General features: G+C 52.5%; 1 protein-coding gene across 2 annotated transcripts in view; it reads left to right on the top strand.

The window, feature by feature from the left end:
* The window catches only part of LOC123354233 (protein-arginine deiminase type-3-like), a 38072-nt gene extending 26026 nt beyond the window's left edge, over positions 1 to 12046 (top strand). Inside the window, exons 9-16 of one of the 2 annotated variants that reach the window (XM_044996059.1) lie at positions 401 to 512; positions 908 to 1015; positions 1962 to 2113; positions 4363 to 4507; positions 5347 to 5440; positions 6339 to 6418; positions 7864 to 7989; positions 10779 to 12046. In XM_044996059.1, the coding sequence (XP_044851994.1) occupies positions 401 to 512; positions 908 to 1015; positions 1962 to 2113; positions 4363 to 4507; positions 5347 to 5440; positions 6339 to 6418; positions 7864 to 7989; positions 10779 to 11012 (1051 nt within the window). In that variant the 3' untranslated portion in view covers positions 11013 to 12046. The remainder of the gene's footprint in view (positions 1 to 400; positions 513 to 907; positions 1016 to 1961; positions 2114 to 4362; positions 4508 to 5346; positions 5441 to 6338; positions 6419 to 7863; positions 7990 to 10778) is intronic. The other variant, XM_044996058.1, reaches the window with a different exon arrangement.
* Positions 12047 to 19836: the final 7790 nt, after the last annotated feature.

The raw sequence follows: 19836 nt of genomic DNA, 5'->3' as shown, positions 1-19836 counted from the left end.
AAGTCAGATTGCGGAGACCTTACAGCTGTCCCTGGTCCCGTCATGCCTGGAATCGCTTGGTTATAGCCTGGACCGTTTCCATCAACACGCCCTTGTCCCATGGGAGGGCAAGAACGCCTGGGCCAAAACCCCCAAGTGGTGGCAGTGAGACTGATGGGTGAAAAATTCCCTCTTGATACCCAGGAAAGGGGCTCGGCTACTCTCAGGCACCAAGCCGATTAGCGCCTCGTTAACGTACTAAATCCCCTGTTGGATAAATAACGGTCACCCAATCCATTCCCCACTGTTTGACTTGGGCCTGCTGGGATCTCCCCAGTGACGGGCTTTTTTTGGGGTGGTGGGAGAGTGTCTGTTTGTCCCCTAGTTTAGGCCTCACTCTCCTCCCCCGTTTCATTCCCAGCGTGAGCGACAACGCCGACTTTGTGGAAGCCGTGAGCGAACTCGCCAGGAAAGCCCGCTGCAAGCTGACCGTCTGCCCGGAGGTGGAGAACCGGAATGACCGCTGGATCCAGGTCAGGCCGCCGGGAGCGGGAAAGCCAAATGTGCGGGCCCTGCGTCTCTGCTGCCTTGTGGAGTCGTTGACGGCTGCCGGGTGGTGTTTCGTGCCCTTGTCAGTCACTCAGTGCAGAGCAGGTCATAAAGCTCGGTCACATCACAAGCGTCCACAGCGAGGTTCAAAGCTGGAGGAGTGGAGCGAACACTCCAAAGAGGTCGTTCCAAGAACACACTGGGACGAAGCAGAGAACATGCCTGGTCTCTAAGCTGCTGCTCGGCAGTGGTACAACAGCAATCCCACGTGGGCTTGTCCAAAGCCCATCCAAATGGACAGCAATCAATTCTGCAGGTTCTGGTTCAAGCCTGGCTTGGTTGGCCATTTATTTGCCATTCTCTTTGTCCCCTCTAACAGGACGAGATGGAGTTCGGCTACGTGCAGGCTCCCCATAAAACGTTTCCCGTGGTCTTCGACTCGCCCAGGGACGGAAAGCTGCAGGACTTCCCTTTTAAGAGCATCTTGGTACGTGACGCTGTCTAGCGGTGCCAGCACTCCATTTAACACCAACTCGTCAGAAAGTTTGTGTTGAAAGGCTTTGGGGTTTTGGACAGAAAATGCATTTTTCAGCAATTGAGACACTTTGAAAAATGCATCGATTTTTGACCAGATTTCATTAAAAAAATGGAATGAAGTGTCTTTCAGAATGGAACATTTGGATTTTTCATTTTGAAAGAACTTTCCAAGACTAAATTCATTGGGGTTTTTTTACTATAATTTTTGTTTAAAGTTAAAGGTCAAAATCAACATGAAATGTTGGGGATTTTATCAAAATGTTTTGATTGACCCAAAACAAAATGACCCCAAAAAGTTTGTTTAGCAGAAAATGTTGAAGTATCTTATTTTTGATGAAACAGAAAATCTGGTTTCCGTCCAGCTCCATGCCCCTGCGATGGAATTCTGACTCCTTGGAGGGCTGTAGGTCCGACTCAGGTTCTGTTCCTCACAGCCAGATGTGCAGCCCTGTTAACTTGTATTCAAAAGACTAAGCGTAGGCCTCTGTAGGGTTTTCCGTCCACAGACCTCAAGTCGTTTGCAAAGGGTGAGGGGAGAATGCCTTCATTTTACATATTGGGAAACTGAGGCACTTGGCGGCAAAGTGGCTCAACCAAGGTCTTACAGGGAGTTGGTGGCAGAGCTGGGAATAGAATAATGTAGGTTTGACTTGCCATGCTGTGCCCATTCCACTGGACCACTCTCTCCACTGGACCATGGTGCCTTTTTATTTGGCCACTCCAGACAGAGCTTTTAGCACCAACACCAGCCCCATGAGGCTGCGACTTTATCTGATTCAGTCGCAGCAGGGTGCAATGTATCTGGTGTCACATACCCATTTAAGGCCTGGGCCTCACCTTGTCTGAGTTACGCAATTCACTGCTCTCAATTTCATTGTCCTCTTGTTCCCTGGTAGGGCCCTGATTTTGGCTACGTGACCCGAGAACCTTATAATGAAACAGTCTCCAGCCTCGACTCTTTTGGGAACCTGGAAGTCAGCCCTCCAGTGACCGTCAAAGGGAAGGAGTATCCCCTGGGGAGGATCCTCATTGGCAGCAGCTTCCCCAGGTGAGAGGCGTGAGCCTGGTTCGGGACAGCATGTGTCTCCTCCTAGCTGAGCTCAAGAGGAGTATCAGAGGGGTAGCCGTGTTAGTCTGGATCTGTAAAAGCAGCAAAGAGTCTTGTGGCACCTTATAGACTAACAGACGTTTGGGAGCATGAGCTTTTGTGGGTGAATACCCACTTCGTCGGATGCACCCACGAAAGCTCATGCTCCCAAACGTCTGTTAGTCTATAAGGTGCCACAAGACTCTTTGCTCCTCAATAGGAGTAGTTGTGGCAACAAGACCAAGTTACACGTGCTACAGCTTTCCAGGTGCACCAGTGGAATATCAGTGCCAGGGAAGCAGAGGATGAAGGGAAGCTTGGCAGTAGGGAAAGTGACAGCTCTGGATATAGACACACAGAGAAGGGGGTACAACCTACTCCCATCCCACGGCAAGATGGATATTTAACTCCTGAATTGCTTGTTCAAGCAAATTCCTCCATGCCTACTGCTGCAGTCCTTCGCTTAATTCATCACAGAACTGTCTTACACTGGTGGAGCATCTACTCATCAGAATTATAATTTATTATTTGCGTTGTGGTAGGATGCAGGAGCCCCAGTCGTGGGCCAGGATCCGAATGTGCTAGGTGCTGTACAAACAGCAAACAAAAAGCTGGTCTCGGTGCCAAAAAGCTGACAGAAGAACCTCATGACATGCCCCGCACCACAGGGACATCCAAGTATTTTAACCACTGGGTCTATCTTTTAACCGACATCCCTTATTTGGTGCCTAATGTCCTGCAACTAGTATCCAGTCAAGCTACCCAGAAGCATCTGATGAGCTAATCAGTGTGTGGTCAAGCAACAGTTATGTCCAGGCTTCTGTAGTGATACAAGTCTCGGATCTGGCCACGTTGAGATGGGGGAATTACTTAAAAAACTAGCTTTGCTCCATATTTGGCCTAGGGATTTTCTGTGTGTCCTTGCAACGTAGGCGCTGGGGCTGCCACGGACATTCAGACTGGAAACGAGGGATAAGTTTTTAACAGTGAGAGTCATTAACCATTAGAACAATTTACCAAGGGTGGATTCCCCAGTGAGAGAGACACGCTCTCGACCATACACAGGGGCAGGGGCAGCACTTTCTGCTGAGGTGAGGAGGACGTGCTGGGAGAACCTGGAGGGCCCAATCGACCATACACAGAGCTTGAGGAAGAGACCAAAGACATTACTTCACCCGCCTTGTTGCTCTAATATCCGGAGACCAACACGGCTACAACAACACTGCATACAACCGTGGTAGAACCATAGACATGCGGGGCTGAAAGGGACCTCTGAGGTCATCTAGTCCACCCCCCTGCGCTAAGGCAAGATTAGGCACATCTAGAGATTAAGCCTCATGCTGGGCGCTGCACAGATGTAGCTAATGAAAAGCAGGCTGCAAGCCCTTGGCGGAAGTAAAGCAGCATCACCAGGAACCCTGGCCTGATGGAGGCGGATTCTAGGCGCACATTAGACAAGGTGCAGTTGAGACGATTTCAGGATGATTCGAGTTGTTGGCCTCAGCTTCCTGGCAATGTATTACGTAAACCACGAAGTAGTGTTTGCACTTTGCATGGGGCGGTCAGGTTAGCAATGACACACCTACCACGGATCTAGAGTTTATTGGCCTTTAGTGCTAGACGAAGGGAATCGGGGGTCACAGACACGCCATGACAAGGGGGCCCGTGTCCCATCTCCATTTCATGGTGTTGCTCCCTGCTTGGAGTGAGGGTGTCCGCCCCACCCTGCCCTGCCCTCTCACAGAGGCAGGAGAAAGAGTAGCCCTCTCCTAACTCCCTCCCCCGCCTCACCCCAGTACTTACCCCAGGATCTTTTGGGTATGTGACTAGGCCAGAACTGCTGCACTCTTCTCCTCTTGCCACACCCAGGGTTGCTGGCTGGGCGGGGCCCCCAGATCAGCCGGTCATGGAGTTAGCTCCTCACTGAGGTGCATGGGGCTGTTCTTCTCAGAGCAGTCGTTTCAGGTTCTCGGCAAACTCAGGCAGACGTCCCTGCCTGAGTTACACTCACCTCATGTTTTCAAGCTTTCCTCTGCAGCCGTGAGGGCTTTGAAACGTACTTTCATCTGACTTCCCAGGGAAGTGGGTGGGGCCTACCCATGAGCCTGTGATATTTATACCTTAATTTGGCCCTGTCCACCTTGCATCCCGATTCTGTTCTTAACTGAAGAATGTGTCTGGCTCTTCTCTTGCTTCCCTTTGGCCTCTAGGGTTGGTGGCAGGAGGATGATGAAGGCCGTCAGGGACTTTCTCTATGCCCAGAAAGTGCAGGCCCCCGTCGAGCTCTACGTCGACTGGTTGTGTGTGGGTCACGTGGATGAATTCCTGAGCTTTGTCCCAGCTCCGGGCAGACAGGTACTGCGCGCTGGGCGGGACGTCCGGGACCGGCCCCGGGCAGACGGGCGCCGCGCGCTGGGCGGGACGTCCGGGACCGGCCCCGGGCAGACGGGCGCCGCGCGCTGGGCGGGACGTCTCGGACCAGCTGTCCCTTCTTTTCCATGAGACCAAGTTTCCCTAGAACGTGTCTAGCAGCAAACCAGGCATAACCCGGTCTGGGATAGTAACAACATTGACATGGTGCTGTAGGAACTTGACCAATGGCCTCATGATTCAGAACGTGTCCACGTGCACACGCAGGGGGCCAGCTGGGCCCCAGCAAACAAGGACTTAGCGTCTGCTTCACCCTCCCCTTGAACAAGCACTCACGGGGAAGATCAGGCTGAACTCAGTGGAGCTCTGTTGATTTACACCAGCTGAGGAGCTGGCTGACTATGTGCTTAAGCCTTTGTGAACTACGCAGGCAAATACTCTTACCAGTAAGAAAACTGAGGCATAAACTGTAACTTACTCAAATGCCAAAGAAGAAGTCAGTGTCCAGTTTGAAGCTCCTGAATTCCAGTTCCATCCTCAAGCCCCCAGAGCACACGTCTGCTCCAGCACTGCCATGTGCTTTCTAGACACCTGTACATTTTAGGGAGGTAAAAACATGTGGCACTCTCCTCTGCAAGATCCCTCTTTTCCAAGCTGAATTTACCTCGCTCCAGGGAGAGTGTAATGAGCGTGGGTACCACACCCGTTGATCCAGACTATTGCAACCGCTCCTTGTAGGCTGAACCCACTGGGCAGAGGGTCTGTAATGTGCAATGTGAGTGAATGGCAAAGATCTGTCACTGAACTGGTTTGTCTCTCGACAGGGTTTCCGGCTGCTCTTAGCCAGCCCCAGTGCCTGTTACAAGCTGTTCAGAGAGAAGCAGGAAGAGGGCTGTGGAGAAGCCAGGCTGTTTGAAGGTAGGAGAGCTCGGCTTTTTTCCTCTCTCCCGCACCACTTCACACATTAGAACAAACCATCCGGAAGTTTCCGCCCGTGGTGAACCTCAACAAGCTGTTCTACTGGCACAGGACAGCTCAGCAAAGAGCCGCTCAAAAACTTCCTGTCAAAACTGTTTTAACGGAAAATCTTCAATTACAGGAAATTTTGTTGAGGAAAAAGTTTATCCACACAAACTTTGATTTTTTCATTCCCCCTCACGCCCCCAGAAAAAGGTAAAGTTTCTCTTTGGTTGTGCTGTGTGGTGCCTCATGTCCAACTCTTCTCTATAGACTAGGCTCCTGGAATAAACCACATCTCCCAGGCTACACCATGGCCAGGGGTTCCCATGATGCACTGCCTCCTCTCTCCAAGAGGGGACACTGTAGTGCATCATGGGACATGTAGTCCTTCCAAGGTGCCTAATCAGTTGAGAAGAATGAGAGTTTGAGGCACCTGAATTACAACCACCATGAAGCATGACAGCAGCATATTTTTTTGAGTTTTAATTTTTTGGTATTCATAGAATATCAGGCTTGGAAGGGACCTCAGGAGATCATCTAGTCCAATCCCCTGCTCAAAGCAAGACCACTCCCCAGATAGATTTTTACCCCAGTTCCCTAAATGGCCCCCTCAGGGATTGAACTCACAACCCTGGGTTTAGCAGGCCAATGCTCAAACCACTGAGCTATCCCTTCCTCCCCTCTAAATTTTCCCTGTCAAAAATTTTGACATAAATGACACTGGGAAAAAGAAACCATTTTCTGACCAGCTGAAACAAGGCTCTTAGATTGGTCTATAGATGCACGTGGGTTACATGTACATCCCTGCTTAGCCTGTGAATTTTCATTCATCTGTTAAATTTCTTTCTTCTTACAGAGTTAGAGACAGTCACCACCACCACAATAGATGAGATTCTGGCCAATGAAACCCTGAGGAGGGAGAACGACTACGTTCAGGTAGGGACAGAAGACAGAGCATTGGATGCCAGACTCTGGTAACCCGATTGACCCTTCGGTCCATCTAGGTGCCGGTGTAAGAACCGATCACTGTTGCATGTGAGAACCTTACTGAAAATGCCTGGTTGGAAACAGTTCGTGACAGACTGGAGATGTGGCCTAGAGAGGCTGCTAGAAGGGGGCTGCTCACAATACATACAGCCACGTTGAAAATGGGATTTTGCCACTACTAAGAAAATCTGACTTTTTTTATTCTTGCACTCAGACCGTCCTGTTTTTACTCACAACGGGCTGTGGAAGCAGGGAAAGAATTCCACAGGGCCATGGTCTAGATCAAAGGGGATGAAGTACTGAGTGAAAATGGGTTATTTATGGAGGGAAGAGGAGGTGGCTTTGTGGCCAAAGTAGCAGAAACGGCTGTGTCCAACAATGAGCAGGTCAGGGCTACTGCACTGCAACCCTCGGGACAGGTGAGAGAGACAGGGCCGCCCAGGGGCCCCGCGAGACCTGGCCCGGCGGCGGTCCGGGTCTTCGGTGGCATTTCGGCAGCGGGAGACCCTTCAGTGCTGCCGAAGACGCGGAGTGACTGAAGGCCCCCCCCGCCGCCGAAATGCCATCGAAGACCCGGACCGCCAACAGGTGAGTACACGTGCTGCAGCTCCCCCGCTTTGCCCCAGGCCCCCTGAATCCTCTGGGCGGCCCTGGAGACAGAGCACGGGAAGCACCGAGTGTGTCCAGATTCACAGTGGAGCCGGAGAACCAGTGAAGTAGCCAGGGAAGACTTTGCCTCGATTTATCTCAGATCTGATATGAGGCCCTAGCAATAGCCTAATATTGGCAATTAATTTGGCAATTGATCTGTGATTATCAGCAGGTAAGTATGCCCAGTGGTCTGTGATGGGATGTTAGATGGGACGGGATCTGAGTTACTACAGAGAATTCTTTCCTGGGTGCTGGCTGGTGAGTCTTGCCCACATGCTCAGGGTTTAACTGATCGCCATATTTGGGGTCAGGAAGGAATTTTCCTCCAGGGCAGATTGGCAGAGGCCCTGGAGGTTTTTCGCCTTCCTCTGCAGCATGGTGCATTGGTCACTTGCTGGAGGAGTCTCTGCAGCTTGAGGTCTTCAAACCACGATTTGAGGACTTCAGTAACTCAGACATAGGTTAGGGGTTTGTTACAGGAGTGGGTGGGTGAGATTCTGTGGCCTGCATTGTGCAGGAGGTCAGACTAGGTGACCATAATGGTCCCTTCTGACCTTAAAGTCTATGAGTTGGGTTCATGGCTGGGTTTTGGGTTTCACATGCCACCACAACCGTCCCTCCAGGTGAGGTTCTATCTCCATTTCGATTCCCAATTTACTTCCATCCCACGTCATCTCTTACTGAACAGACAGCAAAAATGCTACCTCTCCAAACAGTTTTGAGACCTTGTCCTTCCACCCCAGAGCTGCATTGACTGGAACAGAGACATCCTGAAACAGGAGTTGGGCCTGAGTGAGAAAGACATCATTGACCTCCCCCAGCTCTTCACGGTAATCGACAAGGAAGCCAGTGCTTTCTTCCCAGACATGGTAAGAGTGGTGGGAATAAAGGTCTCTTCCGTTTTCTTGCATTTCTGGGGCTTAAAAAATAGGTTTTGGCTCAGAGGAAATGTTTCATTTTTAGACTATTTTTAAATAGTTCTGATTTAAAAACGCAAAACTAAAGGAAATCTTGCAACAAAAAGTCCCTTTGAAGTGAAAAAATCAAAACATTTAAAAAATGTCAAAACAAAACACTGAGTTTCTGCAGACTTTTGTTTTGTTTGGTTTCTCCAATTTGGCCAAACCAACCGGAATTCACAAAAATTTCAAGTGTTACCAAATCTGCATTTTTCACCAGAAAAAGAGTTTCACCTGAAAAATTTCATCCAGTCCTACTGGATTCTTCTCCGGGGACTGGGTTTCGCTGAAAACATTCAAACTTTGCTGAGAACAAGGCTAATCTTCATGACAAGTCGTCCTCCTCCTCCTCGGACAGCCCATTAGGAGTCCAGCCTCCTTCACAGCATTGTTAGCTCTTGTAATTTTATTGGGATCACTGTTGCCGACTAACGATTCTGGGGCAGCTGTTTTTCCTTTAAAGCACCAACCACTGGAGTCAAGTGATTGCATGAGAACCTCTGCTTTTTCACTTCGTAACCCTCATGGTTGTGAAGGAAAGCTGAACATGTGAAGTCCCCTAATGGCTCGGAAGACCGAGCAAATCCAAAAAAGGTCAACATTGCATGGTTTTTAAGACAGTGTGATAGGATTTGGGGTTTTTGGGGGGAGGGGGTGCAGGCACTGATTCATCTTAGGGTTGACAATGGTGCTTTAATTAACAATACCTAGAGCGTTTCATCAGGGGATCGCAAAGCACTTTACAAAGGAGACCAGTATCATTACACCCACTTTACAGATGGGGAAAAGGAAGGCACAGAGTGGGGAAGAGACTTGCCCACGCAAGCGAGGGGTGGAGCTGGGAATAGAACCCATGTCTCCGGAGTCTCAGGATAGTTGCTTTTTCCACTAGACAATGCTGCCCCTTTAGGTGCCTGGCCGTCTTCTAGGCCCACTCGAAAGCTCAATTAAAGTCACTGGGAACCTTCCCATTGACTCCAGGTTGGGCCCCTTGTCAGGAGCGCAACAGGGTAGGGGCTGTGTTCAGACAGCGCTCAGCACCGTGGGGTCCTGATCGTAGCTCCTAGGCACCACCGTGATAATTGGTGATTCATAATTTAAAATAGCTGAAAATACAAGTGGATCCTAAAATGGTGCATTAGAGTTTGCCTGGGAAGCGCTGCCTCCTGTCTATGCAGAACAGCAAAGTCATTCTCTTCTGTCACGCTGGAGCGAGACGTCTGATCGAGCCAGCCTGCTAAAAATAGAAGCAGGCTGGGGCAGCCACCCCGAGCACGTGCCTTGGATTTCAGCGACGCTTCTATTTTTAGTGCACTAGCTTAGTCGGCGCTAGAGTGGGTACGTCTCCGCAAGCCGGAAATCCCACCTCCCGCTCTAGCATAGTCACGCCCGCAAGGTACATTTACGCTGCAATAAGAGCCGAGGCAGGGCCGTGGCTGACCTGGGTCAGCGGACTTGGGCATACGTGGTTCAGGCTACAGGGCTATAAAATAGCAGTGTAGACATTTGGGCTTGAACCCCTGCGAGGCGGGAGAGTCTCAGCCCAAGTCCAAATATCTACACTGCTAGTTTTAGCCTTGCAGCCCAAGTCGGTTGACCCAGGCTCTGAGACTCGGCGCTACAGGGTTTTTATTGCAGCGTAGGCATAGCCAAGGAGACCTCAGCAGAGACTAGCTAACCCTGGTTGCAGCATGGCCAGGGACACCCATGGGAGTCGCGTTCCATTAACTGTACAATATTTTCTGTGAGAATGGAGACCCTCTCTGTTACTTGATGGCTAAACACAATCCAATTGGCTCAGGCAAGTCCCTGTCACTCAAAACTCTTTTATCCATCAGTTAGGAACTGTAGAAATTACACTAACAGGAGTACGTGTGGCATCTTAGAGACTAACAGGGTTGTGAGTTCAATCCTTGAGGGGGCCATTTGGGGAACTAGGGTAAAAATCTGGGGATTGGTCCTGCTTTGAGCAGGGGGTTGGACTAATACCTCCTGAGGTCCCTTCCAACCCTATGATTCTATGATTTATATGAGCATAAGCTTTCGTGGGCTACAGCCCACTTCACCAGATGCATAGAACAGAACACTGATCACATGTTTCTGGCTCCTTCCCATTTCCAGCTGCTACATTGTATTTAAGAACGGCTCAGCTGCCTTGATTTTTCCCTATTGTCCTTGTCCAGGAGGGCAATTGCTCTTGGTGCCACGGGGATGGTGGGTGCTGGCATGGACCCTCTCTCCTGCCGTACACATTGATGCATGGGAAGGGAAGTGTTCTCCCAGCCACAAACAGGAGAGGGAGCTAGTGCCTCTGAGAATTTCAGCATTGAGCTGTGGCCCAACGTTGAGATCCTCAGCTCAGAAATATTCAGCAACCCCCAAGTTCTGGGTGGGACTCGTCAGTGCACTGCCTGCCAGGGTCTGTAGAACAAGGAGTCAATATACTACGCCTTGTTAAAAAAAAAATAATCTCAGTAGCAGAGGGGCTTATGCCAAACTGTGGGATGTCTGGATCTCCAGCCGAGTTTTGTGCCTTGGGTCTTCACTGTATCCCCCAACACTTGGCTGTGCAATCTCTTTCTTGTCCTCGCACTGGAGTTATGCAGAAGACACTGCAGCGAAACCCTTAAAGGAATGCGTCTGGCTGTTGTAACAGTATACTCACTGCTCCCATCCTGTCCTTCCTCTTCTGGCTGCAGGTGAACATGATCGTCTTGGGGAAACACCTGGGCATCCCAAAGCCGTATGGGCCGATGGTCGACGGGCGGTGCTGCCTGGAAGAGAACGTTCGCTCCTTGCTGGAGCCGCTGGGCCTGACCTGCACCTTCATCGATGACTTTTTCTCCTACCACACTCTACTAGGGGAGATCCATTGCGGCACCAACGTCCTCAGGAAACCCTTCTCCTTCAAGTGGTGGAACATGATCCCCTGAGCAGAGCGGGTGATATAAAGCTCACTGCTTTTCTCAAGAGGAGGGAACTAAAGCTGAATGTGACCTACAGTTTCCTGGGGTTCACTTCACCCACCACTGAATTTGTAACTTCAATAAAAACACTACTTTCTAAAGAAACCCCTTACTAACCTGCATAGGAAATCGCTAGCTACCCCATCCTCTTCCCTGCCGCACGAGTCGGACAGTTTGCTGGGACTGTAATCCCCACCCGTTTCTTGCCTCTCATCAAATATAGGACCTTAAAGAGGTGTGTCTCACCTAATTTATTACAGCTACCTGGGTACCTATAAGGCCCCCAATCACCATGTATTTATCCTCATGGTGTTGTAGAGAAGTATTATCAGCCCCATTTTACAGATGGGGAAATTGAGGCACATAACAGTTAAGTGATGTGGCCAAGATCACATAGGAAGACTGTAGCAGAGCCCGGAACAGAACAGTCTGGTGTCCCAGTTCTGTGCCTTAACTACAGCTGACTGGAGGATGACAATTCCCCCACATGGCAACTTTCAAGATTTTTGAAGGGAGGCAGGCAGTGGGGAGGGCATTGAGCTGGGATGCAGAAGACAAGTCCCTGTTCGGCCTCATTCAAAGCAGATTGTTTTCAGCTCACTCCGATTCAGGGTGTAAATCTGAGTCTCCCACATTCCAAGCCCGTGCCCTAACCACCAGGCTACAGGGTCTCTCTCCCGCCTCCCTGGTTCGGCTTTGATGAAACTACATATTTTGTTGAAAAAAGCCAACTCCAGCTTTAAGCACGAGGCCCCACTTCTGCTACAGAAAGCAAAAGCTACAAGTTAAGGAGAGTAGCCAAATCTGAACCTGCCTGCTTTGGCTCGCTGCTCTACCCATTCGCGGGGGGAGCTGCAACTTTCTATGCAAGGTTGGGTTTTTTTTTGGTTGGTTGGTTTGTCATTTAAGGCAGTGGTTCTCAGCCAGGGGTGTGCGGATCCCTGGGGCTACGCAACGGTCTTCCAGGGGTACAGCTCATCTAGCTATTTGCCTAATTTTACAACAGGCTACATAAAAAGTACTAGCGAAGTCAGTACAAACTAAAATCTCATACATGACTTGTTCATACTGCTCTATACACTGAAATGTAAGTTCAATATTTATAGTCCAGTTGATTTATTTTAGAATTAAAGGGTAAAAATGAGAAAGTCAGCAATTTTTTCAGTAGTAGTGTGCTGTGACATTTGCATTTTTAGGCCTGATTTTGTAAGCAACTATCAGAGGGGGAGCCGTGTTAGTCTGGATCTGTAAAAGCAGCAAAGAGTCCTGTGGCACCTTATAGACTAACAGACGTGTTGGAGCATGAGCTTTCGTGGGTGAATACCCACTTCGTCGGATGCATGTAGTGGAAATTTCCAGGGGCAGGTATATATATATGCAAGCAAGAAGCAGGCTAGAGATAACGAGGTTAGTTCAATCAGGGAGGATGAGGCCCTCTAAGCAACTAGTTAAGTGTAGTGAAACTTGGGGTACACAAGACAAATCAGACTCCTGAAAGGGGTACAGTTGTCTGGAAAAGTTGAGAGCCACCGCTTTAAAGAAGTTCTTCGAGTACTTAAGCACAAGGGCCTCCTCACAGCCACACCTTACTGCCTTACAAGAAGGCAAGCGGCCTGCAGGGCTGTAGCTTTTTCCCTTTGGAGGGTGAAAAGTAACTTTTCATCACTTCCACTCCAACCCTTCGACTTTCAGACCAGGCATGGTAATATTTCTCCCAAAGCACATCAACGGCCAGACGTCCTGAGTTGGGAGAAAACACCTGACTGGATAATAAAGTTCTGACCAACTGGAAGTTGACCAGCGTGCTGTGTTATGTAAAGTCTGAGAGCTCACAGATGCACGGGGCATATAGGTTTTACATACACAGTGAACTCTTCTTATGGCAGGGCAATAGCTACTGAGTCAGAGTCTGGGCGTAGTGTATTCTGTAGTCATACCCTTAAGCTCCTTGTAAAATCTCTTTGCGAGGGCAAAACAACGTGTGTGTTCTTACCCTGCGGTGGCTAACACGATCACTTAATTAGCTGTTACCATTCAAGAAAGAAATCTTAGTCACGGTGGATATTTCTCTGAAAACGTCAGCGCAACGCACAGCAGCAGTCAAAACGCTAACAGAATGTTAGGATTAACTCTTAGGAAAGGTATGCAATGATGTGTGTCACAGAGTGTGGGGGAGCACAAGGCCCTGCACCCCCAGCTTCCTGCGATTTACCAGGACTCTCAGCCAGCCAGTAAAGCAGGAGGTTTATTTAGACAACAGGAACACAGTCCAAGACAGGTCTTGCAGGCACAGACAGCAGGACCCCCCTTTAGTTAGGTCCATCTGGGGGCCCCAGGCAGGGCCGGCTCTAGGTTTTTTGCCGCCCCAAGCAAAAAATTTTTTGGCTGCCCCCCCCGCCCCCAGACATGAGCCTCCCCCGCCCACCAGTACCCCCCACTCACACCCCCTGTTGCCCCAGCACTGGCCTCCCCCCAAATGTGGGATCCGCTACCAGCACACTGCAGCCGAGCCCTGGCCCAGCTGCGACTCTGTCCCCATGTGGGTGGAGCTGCTGGGCAGCACGGAGCGGGAGTACTTCCAGGTGGCGGCACGGCTACGGGGTGGCGCAAAGAACACGGGCCCCTCCCTGGGCTTCGCAGCACTGCTGGTGGCCAAGGTGGATCAGTTCGTGCTCACCGCCCTCACCCTCGACATGCTGGCGGCCAAAGACCTGGAGAGCCCCCTGGACCTGCTGCTCTTCAGCCTCACGGTGCCCTGGCCCAGCCCCGGCAGGAGGGAAGGCGAGGATCTCCGGCTGCGGGGCTACCTGCTCAGCACCGACGAACCCAGCCGGCCACTCACCTCCTCACACACTCCAGGAGCCCCTCACCGCCATCGCAGCCCGGGCTCGGCTCCAGGGGACCCCGTTTCCCTCCCTCCCCGGCTCCTCACACACACTGGGTAGGGCCGCCCAGAGGATTCAGGGCAAAGCAATTTTGGGGGCCCCTTCCATAAAAAAAAGTTGCAATACTATAGTAACATGTATTTGGAAATGTAAAAAATAACTAGTGAAAATTAATTTGTAATAATTTGAAAATACACCAAATACATTATTTAAAAACATTAAATGCTTTACTGGTCTGTATACATTTGCAATTACAAAATGGGCTGTTGCTGGGTGATGGTGATGGTTGGTGCCAATGGGCTGTCACTGCCTGGAGGTGGTGCTGCTGTTGCCCAGGGCTGGGTGGGGAGCTGGGCTCTGGGGGGTGCCCGGCTCACAGGGGCTGGGCTCAGGGCTGTGAGGAGATGGGGTCAGAGGTTGTCTGGCTCAGAGGAGCTCGCCTCAGAGCTGGGGGTCTGGGGTGGGGGGATGGGGTCGGAGGGTGCCCACCTCAGAGCAGCTGGGCTCAGAGCTGGGCTGGGCTCGGAGCTGGGGGTCAGGGCTGTGGGGGGAATGGGGTGAGGAGGGTGTCCCGATCAGAGGGGCTGGGCTCGGAGCTGGGGGTCAGGGCAGTGGGGGATGGGGTCGGGGGTGTCCGGATCAGAAGGGCTGGGCTCGGAGCTGGGGGTCAGGGCTGTGGGGGGAATGGGGTCAGGGGGGTGTCCGGATCAGAGGGGCTGGGCTCGGAGCTGGGGGTCAGGGCTGTGGGGGGAATGGGGTCAGGGGGGTGTCCGGATCAGAGGGGCTGGGCTCGGAGCTGGGGGTCAGGGCTGTGGGGGGAATGGGGCCGGGGGGGTGCCCAGGTCCGAGGGGCTGGGCTTGGAGCTGGGGGTCAGGGCTGGGTGGGGAGGATGGGTTTGGGGGGGGCCCACCTCAGAGAGGCTGGGCTTGGAGCTGGGGGTCAGGGCTGGGCCTGGGGGGTAATGGGGTCGGGGGGTGCCTGACAAACACCTCCCTGAGACCCCCTCAATCCAACCCCCCTTCCCTGGCCCCTGACCGACCCCCCACACAGAACCTGTGCCCCCTCCCTGCCCCCTGAGTGTCCCCGGGACTCCCTGCCCCTTAGCCACCCCCCTGCCCCGCCCCGCCCCAGCTGCTTACCCCCGGCTCACCGCGCGGCAGCCGCATGGCTCCGGAGGGGGCTGAGCGCTTCCCCGCTCAGAGTGGCGTGGGGAGGGGGCGGGGCCGTGAGCTCCAGGCTCAGCTCAGCCCGGAGCTTGTAGCCCCGCCCCCTGCCCACGCGGCTCTGAGCGGGGCGGAGCTCAGCCCCGCCCCCTCCCCCCCCAGCCAAGCTGCTGCCGGGCTGTTTAGGACCCGGGGAACAAGCGGAGGAGGAGCGGCCCGTCTTCTGCAGCCAGGCGGGGCCACGCTACCGGTCAGGGGCCCCCCCTCTCCCCCAAGCGGAGCCGGTAGCGCGGCCCTGCCCGGCTGCAGGGGACGGGCCGCTCCTCGGCTCGCAGCGGCAGGATGAGCTGGGGCCCCAGCCCCAGCCTTTTGCCGCCCCCTATATTTTGCCGCCCTAGGCAGCAGCTTGTTTTGCTGGTGCCTAGAGCCGCCCCTGGCCCCAGGGAGGCCACCGCTGTCGGGCGTCCCTCTCTATTTTCCAGCCAGCTTCCAAAACTGAAAAAAAAGCCTCCAGCCCCTCCTTCTCTGGGCTTTGTCTCTTTCCCGGGCCAGGAGGTCACCTGAGCTCTCTGTCTCCAACACCTTCAGTTGGCACCTTTGCAGAGAAGGGGCCCAGGCCATCGGTTGCTAGGAGACAGAGTGTCAGGCATTTAGGTGCACTGGCCCCTTCCTCTGCAGCAATCACACCCCCTTACCCCACCACCTGGATACTTAAGAACTGCATGGGGGAACCTGAGGCACCAACACCATATTCAGAGAAAACATTAAGAACATTCCCAGTTCCTCACAATATGCAAATAAGAAAAATATCACAACACCACTAGGAAAGGTCCAGCAATGAGGATTAGGCAAGTGGTCAAGGATGCAACCCCATGCTTGGGCGAGGAAGATGGGTGGATCTCTCCAAAATTGCCCTGCTTGTTCTATACGAAGGTCTGGAACTAGCCCTTGTCAGAGACATGGTCCCTTGATCTGACACAACATGATTGTCTTTAGGATACAATATCCCAGTGAAGAGAAAGCAGTTTGCAGCTCTGACCTGTGGTGCAGGCCGAGGAAGCCTAGGATACAAGCATTTTTTTTTTAAAAAGATCTCAGTGGAGGAGGTGACTAAAGGGCAGAATTAAACATGCAGCATTTTTCTCACCCAGCTGTTTGTGAGCCAGCGTGCGTCCAAATGAGCTATTTAATTTAAGAGCTAGCCAACGCCGTCGCAGTCCGAATGGCAGCGCAATAGCCACTTTGGATAAACTCTTCCAAAAGCTGTGCTTCCATACGCCGGTGCAGATCTAAACAGTAAAAGCATTGGGCCCATGGCTTCTCTGTCGGTTTTCACACAGATTCAGCTCCTTTGATTTCCAGTAGGGTCAATCCTGACTCACAACCATGGGAGAAGAGAATTGGACCTGTTGCATTCCTGGTTTACCAGCTTCATTTGGCTTGGAAGAGAACCGATCCGATCCACGAGCGGACTGTGCTAGGATGCTCTTGGTGAGGTGCTACTGCCCTCTGCTGGCTGATCCAGCATGGACTTTTGTCCTTTGGTTAAAGCAGAAGATGCAAATTGGGGATTATGTCCGGATTCCTTATTCCTCCTGGTCGTTAGGGGCAGCAGAACAGTCCAGCCCTAGAAAGGCAGAATGCCCAGAATATTGGCAACATCCCACTGCAGCCAGGAACTAGCAAGCCTGCCCTCCCTCTCTGCGTCAATCTGGAAATCTGCTCCCACTCCCATCGGCTGCCCACCTACGCCTCCTACAACAGCCTGTGACGGGCTGCTCTCCAGCCCTGTCTGCCACTGGACCACAGTGGCTTGATATGCATTACTGGGGGTGTGATTGCATCCCCCTGCCCCACACCCGAGACAGCTGCTGCCAGGTATCAGAGGAGCATTTTCATTGCCGCTCACCTTCTCCCTTCACTGAGGGACCCGACCACCTGGCTGCAGCCTGGGGCCAACGCTACGGACCCGCCTGCCATTTGCTTCAATCCGTTCCACTGCTCCTCAGCTGATTTTACCTGCCTGCCTGGGCTCACCCCTCTACCTACATTCAGGCTGCTGGTCACCACCACCTTCCCACTGTCCATCCCTCACACCTGTCCTACTTCCTCCCTCCCCCAACCCAGCCTCTCCAGCTCTCGCCTCCCATGCCTCAGAGCCACAGCCCAAAGCCCCCCCCCACACATACACACAGAGACATGCTCCAACACGTGCACACCCAAGTTTACGTAGCCACATGTTCTTGTAACCTTCATCCTCCCTCAGTCTTGATTGCTGCTACTGCCCATCTCTAAAAGCAGCTCTTTGGGCTGGAACCGTGCGGGACTGCTTCCCAGAACGCCTAGCACACTTCCCATGCTGTAGGAACGCGAGCATAGGAGCTGCCAGGATGGGTCAAACCCGGGATCCAGAGTCCAGCGTTCTGTCTGGCACACTGGCTGGTAGGGTTGCCAGGCGGCCAGTTTTCAACCAGAACGCCTGGTTGAAAAGGGCCCCTGGCGGCTCCTTGCCTGCGCTGGCTCCGTGTGGCTCCCAGAAGCAGCTGGCATGTCCCTGTGGCCCCTAGGCGATAGGAGCACCATGGCCAATAGGAGCTGCAGAGGCAGTGCCTGCGGACATGGGTAGCACACACTGTGCAGAGCGGCCTGGCCGCCTCTGCGCCTAGGAGGCAAATGTACCGGCCGGCGCTGGGAGCCTGACTTAGCCCTGCTGTGCTGCCAAGCGCCTGAGGTAAGTGCCACCTGACTGGAGCCTGAACCCCCACCTACACCCCAACCTGCAGCCAGAACCCCCTCCTACACCCTCCATCCCAGAGCCTGCACCCCCTCCTGGAGCCCACACCCCACAGTTCCTCCCACACCCCAAGCCCTCATCCCCAGCCCCACCCCAGAGCTTCCACCCCCAGCCAGAGCCCATACCCCAGCCCTGAGCCTACTCCCAGAACCTCACTTCTGGCCCCACCACAGAGCCTGAACCCCAACCCCCTGCCCCAGCCCAGTGAGAGTGAGGGCGAGCAAGAGACGGGGGGTTTCAGATGGAGTGAGTGGAGGGTAGGGCCTCAGGGGCGGGGCAGGGGCAGGACACGGATGTTTGGTTTTGTGATTAGAAAGTTGGCAACCCTACTGGTCAGTATTAAATGGTTCACAGGAAAAGCATGACACCCTGCAGTGGGCAACTAAACCAGAAACTATGCAAGGGGGAAATTCCTTCCTGGCCCCTGGTAGTTAGGGGCTGGAGCATGGGGGTTTATATCCCCGATACATTTGGTATATTAAGCCTCTTTTTAAGATCAGGAAATTACAAGTCATGGCTAACAACCCTCCATGGTTCATAATCCCCCAGAGTACCGGGGAGAGGCGCTGAAAAGGGTAACTCATATTGTCCTGACAATTTAACAGCTTTCTAACATGGAGTCACTGAAGCACTTTAGCATGTTGAATTGGGTACAGCAGTGAGAACGCAGAGGATCCTGGAGATGAAAGACTTTCTGATCCAACAAACCCGTTCTGTTGAGCGGACTGCAAGCGGTAACGGCCCCCAACAGACTTCTGGACCAAGCAGATTTTTGGTATTGCCCCTAAGGGTTCCTAGAGGCCTTTGGTTTTAGAGGTGCACAATTTTTTTTTAACCCCTTGGTTTCTCTGTGTAAGAGGGCAGTCTCCTCTCATCATCCACCCTATGCGCTGACGGGAACAAGTCATTCGTTTTGGGGGAGCTGAAGAGAAAGGGTGAGGGAATAAAGTAAGGAAAGAGCGAACGTGAAAGGAGCAGTTTGGGTGGCAATACAATGCTTGAGGCATCAATTTAAGAAATCAGGGAAGAACTCTTCACGTGCTGTTATGGTAGGGACTGCTGGCAATATTCTATGGCCACGGCCTACTCAGCAGATGCTATTCCAGGCATGACTCAGCAGAGGTACAGTAACTGACTGGCGTGCCCAAGGCCCAGCGACACGGCTTTTGTCAGCCCTGGGAGAGCGACCTAGACTCTATGCTGCCATCAACGTGTAACTGTTCGGGGGGAGGAAAGAACCCAGCTTACACCTCAGAGCCCTGGTGGAGTTTGCAGCGGTGGCAGTTAGGAAAACCCCTTCTCCCCCATGATTTTATTGTAAACTGAGCCAGTTGCTGTGGGGGACACAACTGTGCAATCTCGCCCTGCCACTTCTGTGGTCACTTCTCAGAGAGCAACTGCACGTCAAGAAGGGAGGCACCGATCAGGGGGTGAAATCCGCAGCACTGCTCTTGAAATTCCCTGTTCAGATGTAGGATCACAACCCTCTCCCAGCTCCGACTATACAAACCGTCTTTCTCAGAGACCCCTATCAAGCTGCAGCTGAACTAAGGGGAAGACGGGGTTTGGAAGTGGGGTTGAGAGCAGGGAGAACAGAGAATTCCCATAAGCCTGCCAGATTGCTCACCCTGTAATGCAGAACTTTACATCACAATGACGGGAAGCCCAAGAGGCTTAGGACTGTCAGCTCTTTGGGGTAGGGACTGCCTTTTTGTTCTGATCATACAGCGCCTAGCACCATGGGGCCCTGTCCATGATCGGGGGCCCTAAGCACGTCTACAACACAGGGATTGCTTTCCCTGCCCTCTACAGACACTAATATGTACCCACGCCGTTTGGCGCACGAGCAACAGTGCAAGAAGTGCTAGTAACGTGCAAAGGACATTTGTCCGATGTTTAACTATGCCGTGCCAATGAAATACTGTGCTAATCCAGCAGGAAATAGGCA

Source organism: Mauremys mutica, chromosome 21 (assembly GCF_020497125.1).
Source record: "Mauremys mutica isolate MM-2020 ecotype Southern chromosome 21, ASM2049712v1, whole genome shotgun sequence".
Taxonomy (NCBI): domain Eukaryota; kingdom Metazoa; phylum Chordata; order Testudines; family Geoemydidae; genus Mauremys; species Mauremys mutica.
This window is presented reverse-complemented; position numbering and strand designations above follow the sequence as displayed.